This window comes from Puntigrus tetrazona, chromosome 21 (genome assembly GCF_018831695.1).
Source record: "Puntigrus tetrazona isolate hp1 chromosome 21, ASM1883169v1, whole genome shotgun sequence".
Lineage (NCBI taxonomy): Eukaryota > Metazoa > Chordata > Actinopteri > Cypriniformes > Cyprinidae > Puntigrus > Puntigrus tetrazona.
The window spans coordinates 14,453,518-14,473,371 of record NC_056719.1 but is presented as its reverse complement, the minus strand read 5'-3'; the positions used below and the strand labels follow the sequence as shown (position 1 = coordinate 14,473,371).

General features: G+C 35.5%; 1 protein-coding gene across 4 annotated transcripts in view; it reads right to left on the bottom strand.

Annotated features, from left to right (window-relative positions):
* Positions 1-18,332: 18,332 nt before the first annotated feature.
* dacha (dachshund a) overlaps positions 18,333-19,854 on the bottom strand; it is a 124,659-nt gene continuing 123,137 nt past the window's right edge. For all 4 annotated transcript variants that reach the window (XM_043221973.1, XM_043221974.1, XM_043221971.1 and 1 more), the window contains one exon: positions 18,333-19,777. In XM_043221973.1, the coding sequence (XP_043077908.1) occupies positions 19,740-19,777 (38 nt within the window). In that variant the 3' untranslated portion in view covers positions 18,333-19,739. The remainder of the gene's footprint in view (positions 19,778-19,854) is intronic.

The following is a 19,854-nucleotide window of genomic DNA, read 5'->3' as shown; positions in this document are numbered from 1 at the left end:
CGCCCCACACGGGCGTATGCTCCTTTTATTGAATGCCGTTTGTCAGAGGCGGACATTAAAAGCTCCTCTTTATTTGAATAAACTATTCAAGGTTTTTTTTTTTTAAAAAAGCCACTGTAAAAATATGTAAATTGATCCAGGGAAGAACGCTTGGCTCACACGTAGTCTTTCATATCTCGATGTTGTCCATTACGAAGTGCATCTCCTTTCCACTTTTTCATGTCATCTTGTCTTTATTGGCAGCTTGTGTGCCGCTCTCCGATGATGAGATCGCTCTGGCCCGTCCTGCGCTCTCCAGCCGAGTTCCCGGAGCGGATGTGACGGACCACGAAGGGTAAGATGATTCTTCGAGCGATCGGCATGCGACGGCATTTTCAGTATTTCTGCAACGCTTTAAGCTTTGGCATCAAATTAATGCATTCGTGTACCAATATTCAGAATAGTGAGTAGAAAAAAATATTCATTTGAACATAAATATATTAAATAAAAGTTACATAACATAAATATATATTAAATAAGATATGCATTTTACGGTATCATTAAGGGTTCTTATGTGATTAACAAAATATAGCCATTTTACATTTTTTTAACAGTGTATTTATTAAATTATATATTCATTATATATTGAAATTATATGCATTTTACATCATCATTAAAAATGACAAGGTAAGGTTGTAAAATGCGGCCCTGGACCACAAAACCAGTCATAAAGGTTAATTTTTTTAAATTGAGATGAGGATTAGCATTGGTTCGGCAAAGATATGACTATTTTAAAATCTGGAATCTGAGAGCGCCAAAAAAATCTAAATGCTGAGAAAATTGTCTGTAAAGTTGAAGATGAAGTTGAAGTTCTTAGCAATAGATATTACTAGTTAAAAATTATGTTTTAATATATATATATATAAGACAAAAACAAATGCAAAACAAATGGAACATGGTCTTTACTTAATATCTCAATGATTTTCGGCATAAAACAAAAATCAATAATTTTGACCCGTAATATGTATTTTTGGCTATTGCTATAAATATACCTCGGTGACTTAAGACTGGTTTTGTGGTCACATTAATGGCATGTGGTATCACTAAAGTTTAATGAATTATTAATTCATAATTGAAAAATAATAATAATTTAGAAAAGTGTAAGCTATAAGAAATGTTTAACATTTACTTGGTTGCGCTGCAATGACATTTACAAAAAACTAATTATTATTAGTATTAATACTATTATTTATTTAATGATTTACCGAACCATTCTTTTATGCCGTCGAACCTCCCCTAACCCTGATTGCATTCTCGATCCGGAAATGATCATATATGCACAATAAACTTAACTTTAAGTCTTGCTCATTCAATCCTATACCTTTAATGCTTTCAGAAGCGTTGGATTGGAGAACGAGATCGCATTACAGCACTTCCTCCATCATGCTCGCTTTTGCTAGTTTTATGGTGTTAAACCCCTGGTGGTGAGCTATTCTTGTGTTATTTGTTCCGTAAAACATTGCACATTTTCTCTAAGGGAGTTTTAAACATATTTATCAATGGGTATTTAGCAAAACATGCAAATTTCTGAAAAGCAGTTAAGCTAGTTTCCCCACGGCACCATTGAGCGCTTGACATTGCCGCCCATCTTTGTTTAGTGTTCCTCTTTATCTAAGTTGCCTCGCTTACAACACTCTAATACTGCAATAAAATCCCCACCGAGTACATGCTTGGTCACCTTGACATGCTGTTAAATTGCATTTGTGCTCCAGAAACTACGGATGTATCTTTCCCCCCATTAGGTGCCCACGGGATTGCTTTTAATGACACTTTGCTGATTTGCTTTCACCGTAATAACAGACAGCTTTTGTGACATCCACTGGCTTCTGCAAACACCATGCTAATCTGACCGCAGAACGTGTAGCACAGCACCAGCGTAATTTGATTCGCAGCGCATTGTGCTTACACGCTCCAAATCTGCCTTATGCCTGTGATATCGAAACACCTCGGCGTTTGCTGGAGCCGCACCAAATGAACGCGGGGAAGAAAAAAAAGAAAGCTCCCGAACCAGACGATGGACAGTGGGGGCCAAATGAAAGCTCTCAGAATCACTGTACATAGCCATCGGTCAAACGGTTTATTTCTTCCCTGACGTCTGTCTGGTCTGGCGCGGGATGAAGGTGGAATAATCGGAAAAAATATATAGATTTGTGCATCCTATGCCATTTTTAAAGGTCTCCAGGTGTCCCACATGGGGAAAAAAAACATCAAAAATGATTAATTCATTAGTTTATTTGTATTTGTGCTGTTGAAATTGTGAGTGCCATACTGTGTTGGAGTTTTTTTGTTTTTTTTGGTTGCTGTTTTTTTTTTAAGGTGGCAATATTTGTCCCCAAAACAGATTTTAAGGGTTTTAATGTTTCTTTTTTCAATTCTTAAATTGAAATACTAAATATTGCTAACAGTTAATTATATTTGTCATGTTTTTCTTCTTTAGATGAGTTATCTATCTGTGTGTGTATATTAGATTTCATTCATTCAAATTAGTCAATAAATTCCATTTACTGTAATATATATATATATATATATATATATATATATATATATATATATATATATATATGTGTATGTGTATATGCACAGTATGTGTATTTTTTATATATATATATATATATATATATATATATATTTTTTTTATATATATATATATATATATATATATATATATATATATATATATATATATATATATATATATATATATATATATATATATACGTTGTTTTAACTTGGCCTACATTTTGATTTAGATACATATTAGACACTTTTTTATTCCCCACACTTCATCCAGTACAGTTTATTCGTTCGTAACACAGCTTTAGTGTTTTTCCATTTACGGATGCAGGTCACTTTGCCATTTCTTTTCTGTCACTGTAAAAATAAGTTATTTAAAGCAAATTCATCATTGGGGTTCGGATTTAGTCGGCCCCTCCTCTGAGTGCCGCTCTGACACGTGTTTATACAGCTTTTATCCTGTCTCCAACTCTTTGCTGAACAGACACTTTTGTCGTGCTGGCTGGTGAATTTTTAACAGATCTCATGGCCACTTTGGCCTTTACGATTGCCATGTTCACCAATTTACTGTAATGGACTGAAGCAGAGAGACTGTGGGTATTACAAATGATTTTGAGAGCGAAAGGAGAAAGTGAATGGAAAAATAAACAAGCAGATATAAAACTCTTTATTTGGAAGAGCCAGAGATTAATATTTCATAAGGGGCCGAGTATGTATCAAGCCCCTGTGAAAAAAAAGTTCTGTGTTGCAGTTTGTGTTATAGTCTATTACCGCTTGAGCCATCTTCAGATCGTAGTATTGACTGATATTTAGGGATCGAATTCTTAAAAAAAATGTAACCGTTCTGGTTTCCGGTGCTTCTGTTCTGGATGGTTTCAGTAGTTTTAAATAAGTAGGTAATTGTAAAAAAAAAAATTCAATATTTAATTTAGTTTTATAAAACATTTTTCTTTGTAAATCTAGTTAATTTTTGAAGGATTTAAAGAAAAAAAAAGTTGTAAAAGAACTCTGATTTATTAATTGAAGCATTTAAACAATATTTGAATAAAAATGCTTATATTCATGTGCAAAATATGCTGATATTCACTCTTAATATTATGATGTGTGCCTAATACGGATTGCATATTATCCACGTTAAACATTATTATACTTTAAATAATTTATTTGCAAAAACAGATTTTTGGTAGTTTTTTTTAATCATGTTTTTGTTGTGTTTTATTTTGTTTTTTTTTTTTTGTTGGAATGCACAATGAAAAAAAAAACATGATTTTTGAGAATAGTTAAAAACAAATCTGTTTTTGCAAATTAACTCTTCATTTTGTACAAAGATTTGATGAAAATCTAATCTATGTTTAGTTTAACATTATTATGGCGAAACAGTCAGATATTAAATATTTATTTTTATCGCAATCTTTTTGCTATTTCTGTGCACACTATCATTTACTTTATTTAATTTGACTGGAACCACTAAGACAGACAACCATGAAGTGCGACTTTTCATCCATTTAAAAAGAAATGACTCAAAAGCGTGATTCATTCGGGAATCAGACTACACCGATCGTGCTCAGCCTTGCTCTCTAGAATGACGAGAGTGAAATTTTTATTTATGGCGTTCTGGCATTCAGCATAAAACTGCATGCACTGAGAATGGAAACAATGTTGATTAATGTTGTTTTAATAAAAGCCTTTCCCTTTCAATGCTTGCATTATCTGCACGAGCACAAAGGTCCTGAGCGGTTCCTGATGGCATTTAAACATTTTCTTCAGATGCGAGTTTCCTCCTAGATGGTGACCTCAAATGCGAAGTCGGTTTGCATACATAAACAGTTTTTACGCGTTTTATCATGAGAATTTATTGTGTGACTCTTAATACCTGTGACATCATCACAGTGGCTGTGTATCACTATAAATGAGCGCTTCTGAACGTAAAGGTTGCGCAGACGGCACACAGCTCGCTGGATAATTAGCGGCAATGACAAAGGAGCAGGGCGCTGAGCCGTGGTCTAATGCGTGGCTGGTGCCGGGACAGGCATGTGCCCCCAAAGCTCCAGTGCTGCCCCATTATTAATGAATGACCTTTGCTGATGTTAAAGGGTTTGGGAGCAAAATTAACGTCTGCGCTCATTTGTTGCTGCCACATTCCTTCCTCAACTTTCTCCATGGTGTGCAAGAGATTGTTTTCTTTCTTTTTTCTTTTTTTTTTTACTCATTCACCTAAAAGCTTGACGAAGCGCGTTTGACGTATTCTTTTTGCTGCTCTTTATTCTGCTGCTGACCGACGTTTAGCCTTCTATTCTGGTTTTAGTACCTTTAAAGAAAAAGAAAAAACCAAAACATGTCAGTGTAGGAGAATTTTAATATCGAATTTAGTTTTGTAAAACATTTGTCTTTTATAAATTTATTTAAAAAAATACAAATAAAGAAAAATAAAGTTGTAAAAGAACTAGAATTTATTAAACGAAGCATGGATTACAAATGATCCATAGTAAACTTTAAATAGTTATAAGTTTTTTAAATCATGTTTTTATTGTTATTATGTTTTATTGTGTATTTTTAATTTTTTTTATTTGTATAAAATAACCCAACTGTTTGATTGAGATTAATTGGAGTGCACAATAATTAAAAAAAAAATTAAATTGTTAAAAACGAAGGTATCCGTTTTTGCTGATTAACTAAATAAACTATTGTGCATGATATTTTTTAATAAAAATTTGAGTTTAGCTCAACATAGTTGTGGTGAAACGGTCAGATATTGTTACGCTTTTGGGGTGTTCTTTTTGCATTCTGCTGTGTTTCTTCTATTCTTCTTTCCATGGTGACGGTTTGTGATTGTTTTGGTCATTATTCCCGCTTTTGTTTACAGCGAGTGAGTATTCAGGAAGTGTAAACAGTGGCACACATCCTCCTCTGCCCAGAAGCCCCTCTACGGCCGGCCAGACAGAGCTCACTTCTACCTTCACTTCAAAGAAAAAGCAAAAAAGTTCAACTCTGAACAGTTTCCTACAGAGTCTTGTTAAAACCGCGTGTAAAAAAAAGAGGCACTTCAAAGGACCGGTGCTGCTGACTGTCTCGAAAGCGCAGAAAGGGTTTTTACTGGCTTGTTCTAGGTTATTAATTTCCACTGCACCTCACTAAATCTTAATTAGTCTGGCGATAAAGAAAAAGTCAACTAACAAAAACAACATAAGATCTTACGGCTGATCTCCATGTAAAGTTCATCAAAATGTCCATCTGTGAATCGTCCAGTTGTGTAGCTGCCGTTTGTTCAGTCTCTGTTTGCTCGGAGAGAATGGGAGATAAGGAATAAACAGTGAAGTCATAAACGTGCATATGTTCGCCAGCAGCTCTTGTTGAACGTGTCTGAAATGTGAACGTATTATATTTGGGGAAATTAGCTTTTGATTTTTTTTCTTCTCTTAATGTTAAAAGCAAGCATGATCAGTAGGGGGGAAAATTAAATTACTGAACTAATTGAACTTTAAATAATAAATAAATACATTTTCTTTAAATACATTCTGTTAGAATGAACATTTTCTTAGTGTTAGAGACCAAATTTAAATGTATTTACTATTTATTTTTAAATATATTAATCATGTGATCATGTACTTCTAAATATATTGCTGAAATATTTTCTTTTAACACGGTATCATAACGTTCATCATAACAGATCATTTAAGTTTGACAACTAACACGGTAGTTTGTCTAATATTTAGCAAAATAATCTTCACTGACTTTATTTATCTAGCGAACACAGAAAACCTACCTGAGGAAAAAAAAAAAATATATATATATATATATATATATTGTTTTGACGTCTTTCCACGGTTAAAAAACAGATTGAGTTCTTGCTGGGTTTTTTTGCAGCAAAACTAGTGTAAAGAGGAAAAGATGATCACTCTCACTGCTGCTGTAACAGATCTTTTCTACCTGGTCTCATGACATAAACGTACCTGGGTGCACTTTTTAGCGAGACACGAAATACGTACCAATAAGTACATATCACTGCGGTTCAGAAACGAAATGAACACTAGAGGCGGTAAAACTCTGACACCTTTTGTTACTTTTCAGGCGAATTTAGGGTTTCGATTAATAAAACGTCATTTTCACGCAGTTGCTTATCATGTTATGGCTTCAAAACGACGTTAATATTCTGGGAGATTTGAAAAACAACGCATTTGAACGTTAGCATCACACATATTCGGCTTCATGTCTGTGGGTTTTCATAGACGCTGAGTACAGAGATGTACAGCTCCGGTTCGAATCCTGTGTAACTACGGCTCGACAAAACAGTTTGCATAGATGCCGAAGCCATCAAGTGATCATGAATCTAAAAATAAAATTATCATGAAAATAAAATTAGGAGGCAGTTTGTTGTTGTCTTTATTGTAAATTGTTGTAAGAGTTAAAAAGTGGTGAAGTCTAATTCTTTTACCTCGAATTGAGTAAAATGGAACAAGAGTTAATAATAAAAAAACAACAACCACTAAATACAGTAAAATATTAACACCAAAATTAAATCTGGAAAAACGACTCTATCAAAAGAGTGGGGACCAAATGTTATTGGACATAGAGTAAGATTTTCTCCTTAATTTTTACTCTGCCAAATTTACAGTGAAGCTGAAATGGCATGGTTGCACTAACAAATGCTATTTTATATCACTTTTTTGTATTCACACTGTCAAGTAGTTTAGGGTTTGATTTGGTGTGGGGCGTATTTCCACCGTATACTTTAACATAATAAAAACTAAGTGTCAATGTAATACAAATGCGCCAGGGTTCACGTTGAATCTGTGTTTTAGCACCACTTTTTTGACACTGGCAAAACGTGCAGTAAGGCACATAAAAACAGTGTTGCACTAAAAAAGTTGGATTTTTCAGTCTACATCAAATAGAGTTAAAAACAGCATGTATTGTTTGAAAAAAGGACATAGTTTGTAAGATGAGACTTTGTTTCTTACTAAAAGTAACAATATGTAAAATTACAAAAGTTGGTGAATCATCCCGAACTACTGATTGTCCAATCAAATGCTCTTTAGGAGAGAATGCTCCGCCCCTTAATCCCGACTGCCGGCGACTACCAAGTACAAATAGCCCTTTGATGTCTTTTCCCATTTTTTAGTTTAAGTAGGAAAAAGTATACAGTTGTTTGTGGAGTCATTTAAACAAATTCGTAAAAAATAACAGAATTGTCAATGGAAAAAAAGCTCAATTCTATTATTATTGACTGCTGGTCACATATAACTCATTTAAGCCTGATTTCACCTCCGATGTGAACGTAGCCCTAGTGTCGATTTCTTTTCAAGTAAATGAATCTTTTTTTGTCCTATTGGAAAGAAGATACTGATTAATGAAATCTTTTTTATTTTCCTCCTGTCCTCTGTTTCACCTCGGCAGGGTCATAATGGCATATTAGCTGAACCGGAGGTGGCGTGTATTTCTCTTGCCGTACTCTGTGGTCTCTTTCACTAAATGTTTATATTTATATGTATTATATTTATACATCTATGCCTGGAATGGCTGCTTATGAGATCATTTCTTTTGCCTTGGGGGAGGAAGTGTTTTTTGTAGCGAATAAAAGCACTTCCTTCTCCCTTACGGGCCCGGATTTTATGTTTATCCATGTCGTGAGAAAGCTACCGCGTTGTAATGCCTTTTCCATAATTAGGCTGATGGCAGGAAACTCAAACTAAATAAATTGGTGTAGAAATGGTGGAATGCGGTAAGGAAAAAAAACGCAAGACGTACAGCTAAAAAAGGAGGTAATTTGCTATGGAAAGCTGTCGTACGTTTCCGGAGACCGACTTTTGGCTTAAAAGGACAACGTCCGCGTTGTGTTTGTTTGTTATCTTCATCTGTGTTGCTCTGTTACAGTCCTCCAGTGTTTCTGAGCTGAGCTAAAGTTGTAATTGTTTCCGTACCGCAACGCCGCGCTCTTTGTCTGGATTGTTTCCTGCGTGCAATCAGGCAGATCTATTGAACACTGATCACTGAGGTTTTGTCGAGATTTAAAGCACACTCGAGCGGCTCTTCCTTGTCTGATTGGTGTAAACCGCTAACTCGCATTGATCAGTGTTTCGCGTTTATTTCTTATCTCGTCATCGCAGTGACTGATTGACACAGTTTGCTGAAACAACCGCGACTGTTTCTACGTGTCTATCATTGGGTTTCATGTTGTTTCAATACTTAAATGCTTTGTAGTGCCGCTGTAGTGTCCCTTTCTGCTTGGAATTGCGTTGAATTCATTCGAGCGATCATTTCAAACCAGACGTAACATCTCCTGGAACCCTGCCGCGTAATGATATCAGATACGTAACTGTATTATTCAAATGCTGAAATTCTATTATTGTATGCTTTTCTATTGTTGGCATGCAACAATATGAGTAATAATCATGTCCCAGGTATCAGTGGAGGAAAAAATGAATACATTTTTGTGATACCATAAAAGAGCCTTTAAATGCCTCAAATCATTAAAAGCCATGTTTTATGGTAGATTTAAACTCTGTGTATAATACATTTTATTGTATTTTATTAGTAGTAGTAGTATTTGTGTACTTAACATTTGTGTGTGTGAGAGAAAGAGTGTGTGTGTGTGTGTGTGTGTGTGTGTGTGTGTGTGTGCGTGTGTGTGTACATTTTTCCAGTGCCACTTATAACACTGTTATAGCTGCAAAACCTTTCTATTAAACAAATGTTGTTTAATTGAATTGTACATGAATACATTATTTTTTATTAAAATGTAGTTTATTATTTTCTTTAAAATGTAAATATATATATATTTTAAGAAATTTATTTTTTTTTTTAAAACTATACTTTCTATTATAATATTTTGACATAACTTTGCAAAAAAACCCTGTTATTAGCGAGTTTCTAACACGGCGGCTGTTGGAGTGAATATGACATTGTCCTCTAAATGCCCTCTCTCTTTCTTTCTCTCTCTTTTTTAAGTTATGAAAACAGTATTGTGGTATTATTCTTTCTTTTGCTGTTTGAGCAAATAAGAATGCAAAAAAAAAAAAGAATAGATTTGATATATTTGAGCCTTGTCTCCATTCGTAGCTATAGATGTTTAAGCAGCTACGAAGACTTCCAGGAAATCTGGAAAGAGTCCACGTACTACGGTAGTCACAGTAACAGTTCAAATTCAGATTCAAATCAAATTCTCTCTTTTTCTTTCTTTCTGTCACCTTTGCTCCTTTAATAGGTGCATGAGTGAAGGAAACATTTCAATTCCTGAAACCACTAGAAAAGCATGATTTGCCACACTCTGAAAAGCACAGAGCGTAGTGCCCTCTGTTCTGATACTGCGGTGTCCGGCGCGTCGGTAGGTGTGTGGTTTGGGTGTGGTGGTGTCTCCTCGTCCTCTTCCTCTGCAGGGACAGACGGCGGCGACGCACACGTTAACACCGCGCTGAAACGCTTTCTGACAGCTTTGGCATATGCCACCCGCTAATTACAGTGCCAGTCCTCCCCCACTGCTGTTTACTCACCCTTCACTGCTTTATCTGGATTAGCCTGACGAGCCACTGCACACACACACACACACACACACACACACACACACACACACACACACACACACACACACACACACACACACACACACACACACACACACACACACACATCGATTGCTCTCATCTCTGGTTCTGAAATCTCTTACTCTCACGTTGGCTCTCACAAACAAGCACATATTCGTATTAATATGTGCCATTCATATTTGGATACTTCTGTTCAGATGTGTCCCAAAAAGTTCGTATGCAATGCTTATAAAGTCATACTTCATAGATGATGGGCAAGTTAAAGGAACTGTGAACAATGAAAAAAGTAAAAAAAACAAGAACAGGTACAGAAATATACATTTAATGGAATGAAAATCGGAGCCATGTTTTTTTTTTATTATTATTATTATAAATACACACACATGCATTATATATATTAAAAATATTTACATGTATATATTTAATACACAATTTGTATTTATATAAAAATAGATTTAATATACTAATATAACATATTTAAATATATATATATATATATATATATATATATATATATATATATATATATATATTATAACAATGAGTGTGTTTATATACAGTATACATAGTAAATATACACAGTACGCATACGTTATGTTAACTTTTATTTTGGATGTGTTTAATCGCAATTAATCATTAACATGAGATATTATTTTTTTACTCTTCAAAATTGTAATTTTATTTTCTGGTATCCTTGTGAGCGTTGATGGGTTTATCAGCTTTAAATAGACATGACAGGCTTTGAATTGGCTTTATAAAAATTATATTGATTATAACTCCATAGCACGCTACCAAAAGATTAGGTTAGCAATTTTTCTAAATGAATTTGTTCTGCACAGATTCATTAAATTGACTAGCGGTAACAGTCAAACAGTTATAATGATACAAAAAAAACTAATTTTAAATAATAAATAATATTTTTATCTTTTGAATTTTTTATTCATCAAAGAAAAGGAAAGAATTTTTTTTTTTAAATATTTAAAAACAATAACATTGATCATTTTAGCAAATTAAACCATTTTATGAAGGATCACGACATTACATTTCAAAATGTAATTAAAACTGAGTACATTGTAATCAACTTTTACACCTGTATAATAGAAATATCATCATACTTTGCAAATCTTCATTATTCTTAATATTTCAGTCCAGACCTTCAGGCATTGTGTATTTCTGTGCAGTGCTTTTACTTATAGATGCGCGCTGTATATTACTTTTCCTCATTCTTATTTTGACAAACCAAACAAAATCATTTGTGAAACTGACGCAACTTGTATTGAACCGGCCACATTCCTTTAATACCCGACATAGAGGAGATTTACTTGTGTCAGCATGATTTTAGATGACACGTGCAGCTTTCATCTACATGTAAAGAGAGATGTGAAGCCTGAAAGGTCTGTTTTACGACTCACCCGCGCAACCGAAAAGATGGCCGATGTCAGTTTCAGCTTTGATGGCATATGAAGCGCGGGGCAAATGTACCCATAAACACTCCCTAACTGAGGAAACGACGTGTCTGCGTGTGTATGTGTGTATATGTTTTTGAGAGGCGCATCAATAATAGATGAGGCCTGTATGGACCTGTCTGCCAGACACGCAGCATTAGCAGATGGTCCTGAGAACTGAGCCTCGGTCGCCACGGCGACACCAGCAGATGCCACTCACTCGCACCCACACACAGCCTGCAGTCTGTGTACCGCGGTAAAACTGATTTACCACGATCACTGCTCCCAACATCATCAGGAATCGAAGCTTTTTTTATTTAGACAGTGTTAATGGTGAATGGGGCAATTATAAAACAATGACAGAATTTTCTATGAAATTTCAACCATTGGAAATCACCCTGGTTTAACTTACATACTGTAAATTATTACAAATAAGTGTCATTTGTTCAAATACACTATATATTTTTTATCTGTTAACATTGATGCCAATCTAATATCTCTCTCACAAACAATTTTCATTTTGTGCATTTTATCAGTTATATTGTGCTTGATATTGAGTGTGCTTTATTAAAATCACTCCTTGGTAAGTGTGATTCAGTCAAATCGGGCTGTTTTTGAATTTTCAAAAAATAATGATATATTTCCAGTTCTCAAAATGAACTGCTCTGCATCTTGTCTTTTGTAGCAAAATATTTAGGTAAACGCTACATGCTTTCGTTTTCTGCCCCGTTAATACTGTAGCAAGTAAACTGTAGTGGCGCTTGCTTCGTAGCTTGACCGATGGTGAACTACTTACAAAGTAGCTTTCTTTAGCACTGACCACCAACAAACGTTGCCCATTTGTGTGTGTACCCCTCGCTAGATGTGTTTGTAGAAGTGTGAACTCGCTTTCTCTGTGTATCTGTTTTTTTTTTTTTTTGTAACAAAGAACAACATGTTTTCCACCAGTTCTGCTCCACTTACAAGGAAAACTAAAACAATCCATCAGTTGTCAGGATCACTGGACCAGCTGTGGGACAACTAAATGGATCCTGGGTCTGGGAGTCTTCCCTCATGTTTCAGTGTGTCTTCCTGAGTCTGCAGTTATGCTCTCATATACTTGGAGATGGAACTTACAGAGCGATCCGACTTGCATCCCGCTTCCTGATGGGAAAGAATAATCGCATCTCTTTTGTTATAAACATTAAATGGAGAGCAGATTGTACGTTTTCCCCATTCAGAAACACACCCTCATATAGTAATTGCGTGCTTCTATTAGAATTTTAGACTAAATCTGTTCTCAGATTTCCCAAGATGCCAACGTCTACGATTAAAAATCATAGATTTGGATGTAAAGTAAAAAAAAAATTCGTCATATATTCTTTTGGCCAAATTATATTCTTTTTTTTTTTTTAAAAGTTGTATATTAAAGCAAAGATTAGTGGATTACAAAAAACTTTTTCTCTTACAAAATAAAATTTAAATAAGAATATTCTCTATAATTTTAATTCATCTACAAACCAATGGAATTAACACATAGAATTCGCTATGTGTTAATTCCATTGGATTTAATAGAATAATTAAATTATTTTCCAGTGAATATTTTTATTGTATATAATTAACTGGAAATCTTGTTTTTCTGAGGGTAATATATATATATATATATATATATATATATATATATATATATATATATATATATATATATATATATATATGTATATATATATATATATATATATATATATATATATATATATATATATATATATATATATATATATATATATATATACTGTATATATATATATATATATACATATATATATATATATATATAGAGAGAGAGAGAGAGAGATAATATTTCAAATTATTGCTTTTTATCTAATATCTGAAGAGTTAGTTTACAACTGAAAATACAAATGCTGTCATAGTTTAATTACAACATATTTTTTCCTCGCAATTCATAAAAGAGGTCTTTTATTCGAGAACCTCTCTTACTAGAATACCTACTAAAAATCTTAAACACATGTACTAAACAAACACCCACTCGCAGCTCTAAATAATGAAACACACATCCAACGAGAAACGGCAGCAGTGGACAGAACTTGGAGAGCTGCTGACCAGCATTATCGCCCGCAGACATCTGAGTCTGCCCCGCTTTAAAACATTCCTATTTACGGCGCGGCGGCACAGAAATAAATAAATGTGTTAATATGTTGGGAAGGCTGGTTGGAGGGACCGCTGGTGCTGTTTGGTTTTTCTGTGATGATGCCATTTATCACGCGCTGACAGCCCGTTTGTGAAGTGCTGCGCTACGCGGTCCACTTCAACTCACCGTCCCGCCGTCTCAGCTCTTTGGGAGAATGCATAAACGAGACGTCACGATGCAGAACGACTGGCGTACCTCGCCCGTGGGACTTCCAGGGGCGAAAAAACACGGGAGATTCTCCACAATCAGACGTACGCGCAAGTCGATGACACAGATTTAGTGTTTATTTAATGTTTTTCCTGAAGAACATGCTGTCTGGCTGCTTTCTGTTTTGTCTCGGTGTAATGTGTAAAGGACCTAGGACGTGCCCTTGGGGTACACCGTATCATCAGGTGTGAGAAAGGTGAGAAAACAGAGGTTCAAATGCATCACGGGGATGTTTCGGGAGTTTTTCCATGCTGCGGTGAACTATGGAAAGAGGGCACGTTCTCGTGACCTTCAATTTTTTTTGCACGTGGATGTGTGTGTGCAGGTTCAAGCAAATAGTACAGGTGGTGATTTATGATTTTCAGTGCAGCGAGATGCGACTTGACATTTTCCTGCTGTGGCGTAGCCCAGTTCTGGCTCCATGCTTCATTACGTGAGCCTCCCCACGCGATTCCCGACCCAGTAAAAATAAGCCTGCTCACCTCAGCTATGAGTGAATGAGCATGTGTGGATCCGTCTCGGGGGTGGGCGGCTTCACTGTGCTCTGCTATTCTCACCTTCCCCAAAATTTCCATATGGCCACGATGCCACTGCTCCAGTCAACCCTTAAATACACACACACACACGGCTGACGGCAACTTTCAAAGTCTTACCTGGTAAGATAAAGGAAACTGATAAATAAGTAAACAATCACATCTGTGAGCACAAATGGTTGACATTTGGCGTGATGCAGATCATTTCTTATTTATGGGTGTTTTCATGTCCCTCGACCCACTTGCACAGGTCATATGACTAATGCCTAAAATTAGGTGATGCACGTCTGCGCTCTGTACGCTTTTGTTTGTACCACTTTTACTACAACAGCTAATAATAAGATTCGCTCTTCTTTTTTCAAAATGTTCAAAATTACGCTGGCCTTCTCTAATCATCTAATCTCTAATCCGCCTTACTTCTGTTGTATCGTGAAAACTGTGCATTCAATTCCAGATTAAAACAAAAACAGGCTTATTTATTTATTTTTTAATCCATTCAAATTTTCCTCGAATCGACTTGAAGTCTGACGTAAAATCAGACAAACCCAAACACCCGACATATAATAAATGACAATAAATATCCAACTAAATTTGAATGTGACAAATGAATAGGACAGTATTAAATAATATGGCCATTATAGTTTAACGTACAATTTCCTTATTTAAGGGACATGACGTTTAGCGTAAAAAACATGTTCCCATCAGTTCATTTTAAATAAATAAATAAATCATTCTTACTGACTATACTTTAATTAGTACATTAGCACCCTACTAGCAAATCATGGCTTGTTCCTGTGATGAAGTCAGAGTCTATATATTTAAAAAGTTAAACTTCATTCAGTAGGCAACCGTGTAAGCACAGGAAAGAAAATTGCACTCGTCAAATGATTTCATGGGCTTTTTAATCCGCCACGAACCTTATGATCTCCGAAAAGTACAGTAGAGACATAAACAGGCAGTCTTTAGCGTACAGTATTACCTTTGCAAAACTACAGTCTCTGCAGAAATTCATTATTCTTAATTAGCATTTCTGTAAACAGCATCAACCCCCATCATTTGCCGTACAGGAAAATCTCTGCGGTGCATTTCCACTAACAGTCGCGAACGCAGCAATTTGTTGCAGTTGTTTCTACTTATTACTTCAGTTGTTCGGCGAGAGAGGAGGGGAAAATAGAGTAGAGCATTCCTAGACACTGCTTTGTCTTCACAAACACACATCCAGACACCTATTATTCACTATTATCTTTTAACAATGAAATTTACTGCTGTTTGAATTGTCTTTAATGCAGCCTGGAGGTAATATCCCATGATTCCCCACTAGACAGCCACTTTAGTGAGCTCTTTAACTCCCTTTCAACTGCCTTTACTCATCTATTCATTCATTTTACAATAACGTACTCTAACTTTAATAGCCAACAACAACCTGTGTTTGGGTTTTATTTAGCCTTGTAGTGCTGGTAGTGATGTTTGTGTGTGTGTGTGTGTGTGTGTGTGTGTGTGCGTGCGCGCACATGGGTTTTGCTTGTAACATTGTGTATGTACACTCAAGATGTGGGATGCCAAGTGTTGGCTTTCTTGTAAAAGGAAATCGCTATTTTGGAACAAAAAAGCAACAAACAGGAAGACCATTAAAACAAAATTTTACAGAATTTGCTTGTTTTGATTTTTTTAATACAGACAGAGATAAACAGACTTTGAAAAGTTTGTATATTAATAAAATAAATGAAACAATTTAACAGATATTAAACCTTATTAAACAAACAGGATATGGATCTTACAAATAATGAGCTAAAAAAACACATTTTTTAATTGTCTAATTATTATAATAGCTTTTTTCATGACCTTGAATTAACTCAAACTAATATTTATAATAATTTAGAAATCTAAATTTTAAAACACTGATAATTAAGATGAAAAGCGCATATGATATACCCTTCGACCTATTCATTTTAACCCAAAATACTGACGTTAAAATACCCAAATGCGGTTCATATAGTGTTCGTTTAATTGAAATGTATCTCAGCGCTTCTCTCTAAGAGGAAAACACCCTGCAAAGTTGCAATGTTTTCACGACAGTCGATCGTTTATGGTCACGGTGGCATAATCTGTCCAAACAGCCCCTGTCCGAAGAGGTCGGGAGTTATTGATCCCGGCCACGGTCATATTTCATCTCCGTGAACGTTTTTAATTGACGTGGATCAGCTCTTATGGATTATGGGCTAGAGAAAAGAGACACGCACCTGGCTCTGATGTCAAGCTTATATGACTCTCCATATTCGTCCGCTCCTTTAATCCCTACCTTCTTGTTAGCCTTAATCAGATTCAATGTTTTTAATGGAACGTATGCAAATGATTCTGTTTTTATCTTATTTCCACTGATCAAATAGTCCACCGCAGCGATTGTGTTTCAAACACTCACCTCAATCCCACCCCTAAAAACATCACTAATCATAAATGAAGTACTTTGACTGCTTTACATAAAGCCAGTTAGCGAGGAGAGGGGCTAATCAAGAGTAGATCAAACGACTCGTCTTTAATTGAAGTGCAAAAACGGACCCTCTTTCTTTTTGTGGTTTGTAGGACCAATCCAGGCGGCGCCTCTCAGGGCTCTCTCTGTCAGGAGGCCTGCTGCTCTTCCCACAACTCCCAGAAGTCCACACACAGCTACGGACAACAGATGAAGTGTGCGGCGGTCACGGAGGGAAATGCAGTCTGGTGCTCCGTGGCTCGGGCGGCTCGACGGTACGTGACTAATTAGGTCAGTTCCTTTGACAGCCGCAGGTGAGAGGTTCTCGCTCGCGTTCGCTTCGCGTCGGACACCTTCGGGACGGTGGAGCTTCAGAGCCGTGGGGTTTTATGGATTGCTGGGGTGATGGGAGTTTCAGGCTGTGATGTGAGGCCCATGTGTATATTTATGAAAACGCTCCCGCTTCAAAGAAGTACTACAACAACTATGAAGATGGTTAAAAAAGTCGTGAAGAACCGGTGTTCGTGCCTTTCAAACTACTTGTCAACTGATACAGGGTTCAGGATTTCTTGAACATTTAACGAAAGTATGATATATATATAATATATATATATATATATATATATATATATATATATATATATATATATATATATATATTTTATTTTACATAACATTCATTCTTCAGTAAATATATACATGCAGGTGTGTATAATTAAATACACACACACACACATACATATATATATATAATATATATATATATATATATATATATATATATATATATATATATATATACACACACACATTAAGTACATAAAAACTTTTATTTTGGATGCAATTAATTGTTACCCAGCACTAGTTTGTGTATGTACATATATATGTGTGTGTGTGTGTGCGTCACATCAATAAATGCTTTTTTGGAACGTGAGAATTACTTTTACTGTGGCCCAAAAATTCTATTCATCAAAGAACGCTGAAAAAAAATTATTATTTCAACAAAAATATTAATCACCACAATATTTTCTTGAGCAGCAAGAAAGGATTTCTGAAAGATCACGTTACACTGAAAACTGGAATAATGATTTCGCATAATTTTAATCACAGATTTTTTAAAATATTCAAATTGAAAACCTTTATTTTTAAGTGCAATAATACTTTCCATATTTCACTGTTTTAACTGTATTTTTAATCAAATAAACAGTTGCAAAAATGCAAACTACCGAACAGTAGTGCGTGTGTATGACATTAATAATAATAATAATGATAGCAAAAATAATTACTTTGTGCTATAATTGTCACATTTTGGAACCGATACAAGGTTATTATGCGCAAATGACTAAATACCAGTTACCAGAAAACGTCTTTGAAAATAACTGAAGCAAAACAAGCAAATGTTTCCATCTTAATTTTATTACTCAAAGAAAAAAAAAAAAAAAAAAAACCTACCGAGATGTCCATAGGGGTGTTTTATTCGTTGTGGCATGTGCAAGGCTGTGATAAGTGTCTGTTGCCGTTTTAAAACAAGATTCAACATCATTGATAGCTGCCGATTTGTGATTGCATTACCTATGGAGTCGCTAGAAATGTTTAAAAATAGATTTGAAGAGGCAGCGTTTTATTTTCAATCGGTACGTGTCATTTTTCATCGTTGTATTTACAAGCATGCTCGCTCTGAATGTGCATAAGGGTACTTCTCGACTCTTTTTCGTCACTAAAAATGTATCCACGTAATAACAACGTCAGGATAGCAAACGCTAAAGCATTTTTACAAGTCTTTATAAACAGGTAAAAACAGAAGGGGGAGTACTGTAATACTGTGTTTATAGCAACATCAAATGAACACTTCTTTTTTTTTTTTTTACTTTTTAAGTTAAGGAGCGATAGAGAAAACATTGTCGCGGGGCAAAGTAAGACAGCAAAGACGTACAAAGAACGTTTGTTTCAAGATCACTTGAGCATCTGATCGAAATGCCGATTAAAATACAATGGAAATAACAAACCAGATAATAAAATGAACACCAGAATAATAAACATAGGGCTGGGGAAATGACGACATGAGGAAAATATTTCTACACTTTCTAAAAAAAATACAACGAATTAGAAAAAAAGCAATTGTCGATATAGAATCCCTTTCGTAAAAGGCAAAACAACAAATGTAGACAATGTTTATTAAAGAAGCACGTGCGTCTTATTTGGAGTCTGTCCGCATTATATTCGTCTTTTTGTCCCTTCGTGGAGAGGTGCTGTGGACAAAGTTCTCTACAGACTCTTCAAGACTGTTGTGCTGTTCAGAATCACTGGTGCACAGAATCATGGGGGATCAGCAGATAACACTCAATAATAATAATAATAATATTAATAATAATAACAAACTGAAGATAGGTTTAGATTAGGGTGATGCTGTGTGCTTCACGTAAAGACGGGTAATTCATCAGGTGATGAGATTTGAATCCAGGAGAAAAAAAACACTTCTTTTGATCTCAAAAAAAGTGTGGGATGTAGAAGTAGTCAAAACAAGAGAGAAAGACATTTTTTTTTACAAGTCGGTGCATGTGATGTTGAAAGGTCGCCAACAAGCAGTGCTCCACACACGCGCGCGCACGCACACACACACACGTGCGTCTCGTGAGGACTGCAGACGCACTGCGCCTCCGCACACACACACACGTACATACACACTCGAGTCCTGTACACGGTTCAGGTGCCCGGTCTTCAGCACCCGCGCCACTTCTCCCACAAACCCGTCCGTCTGTGGGCTGAGCTGAGCTGTCTGTCCTGGGACTAAAGATGCCAGAGGCTTCAGTACATGATGGGAGGTTTGGAGTAGGGTCTGTTTTCTGTAACGAAGAAGATGAAATGCGTGAGAATTTACCATAATCTGAGCATAATATTATATATCTATATCTATATACTA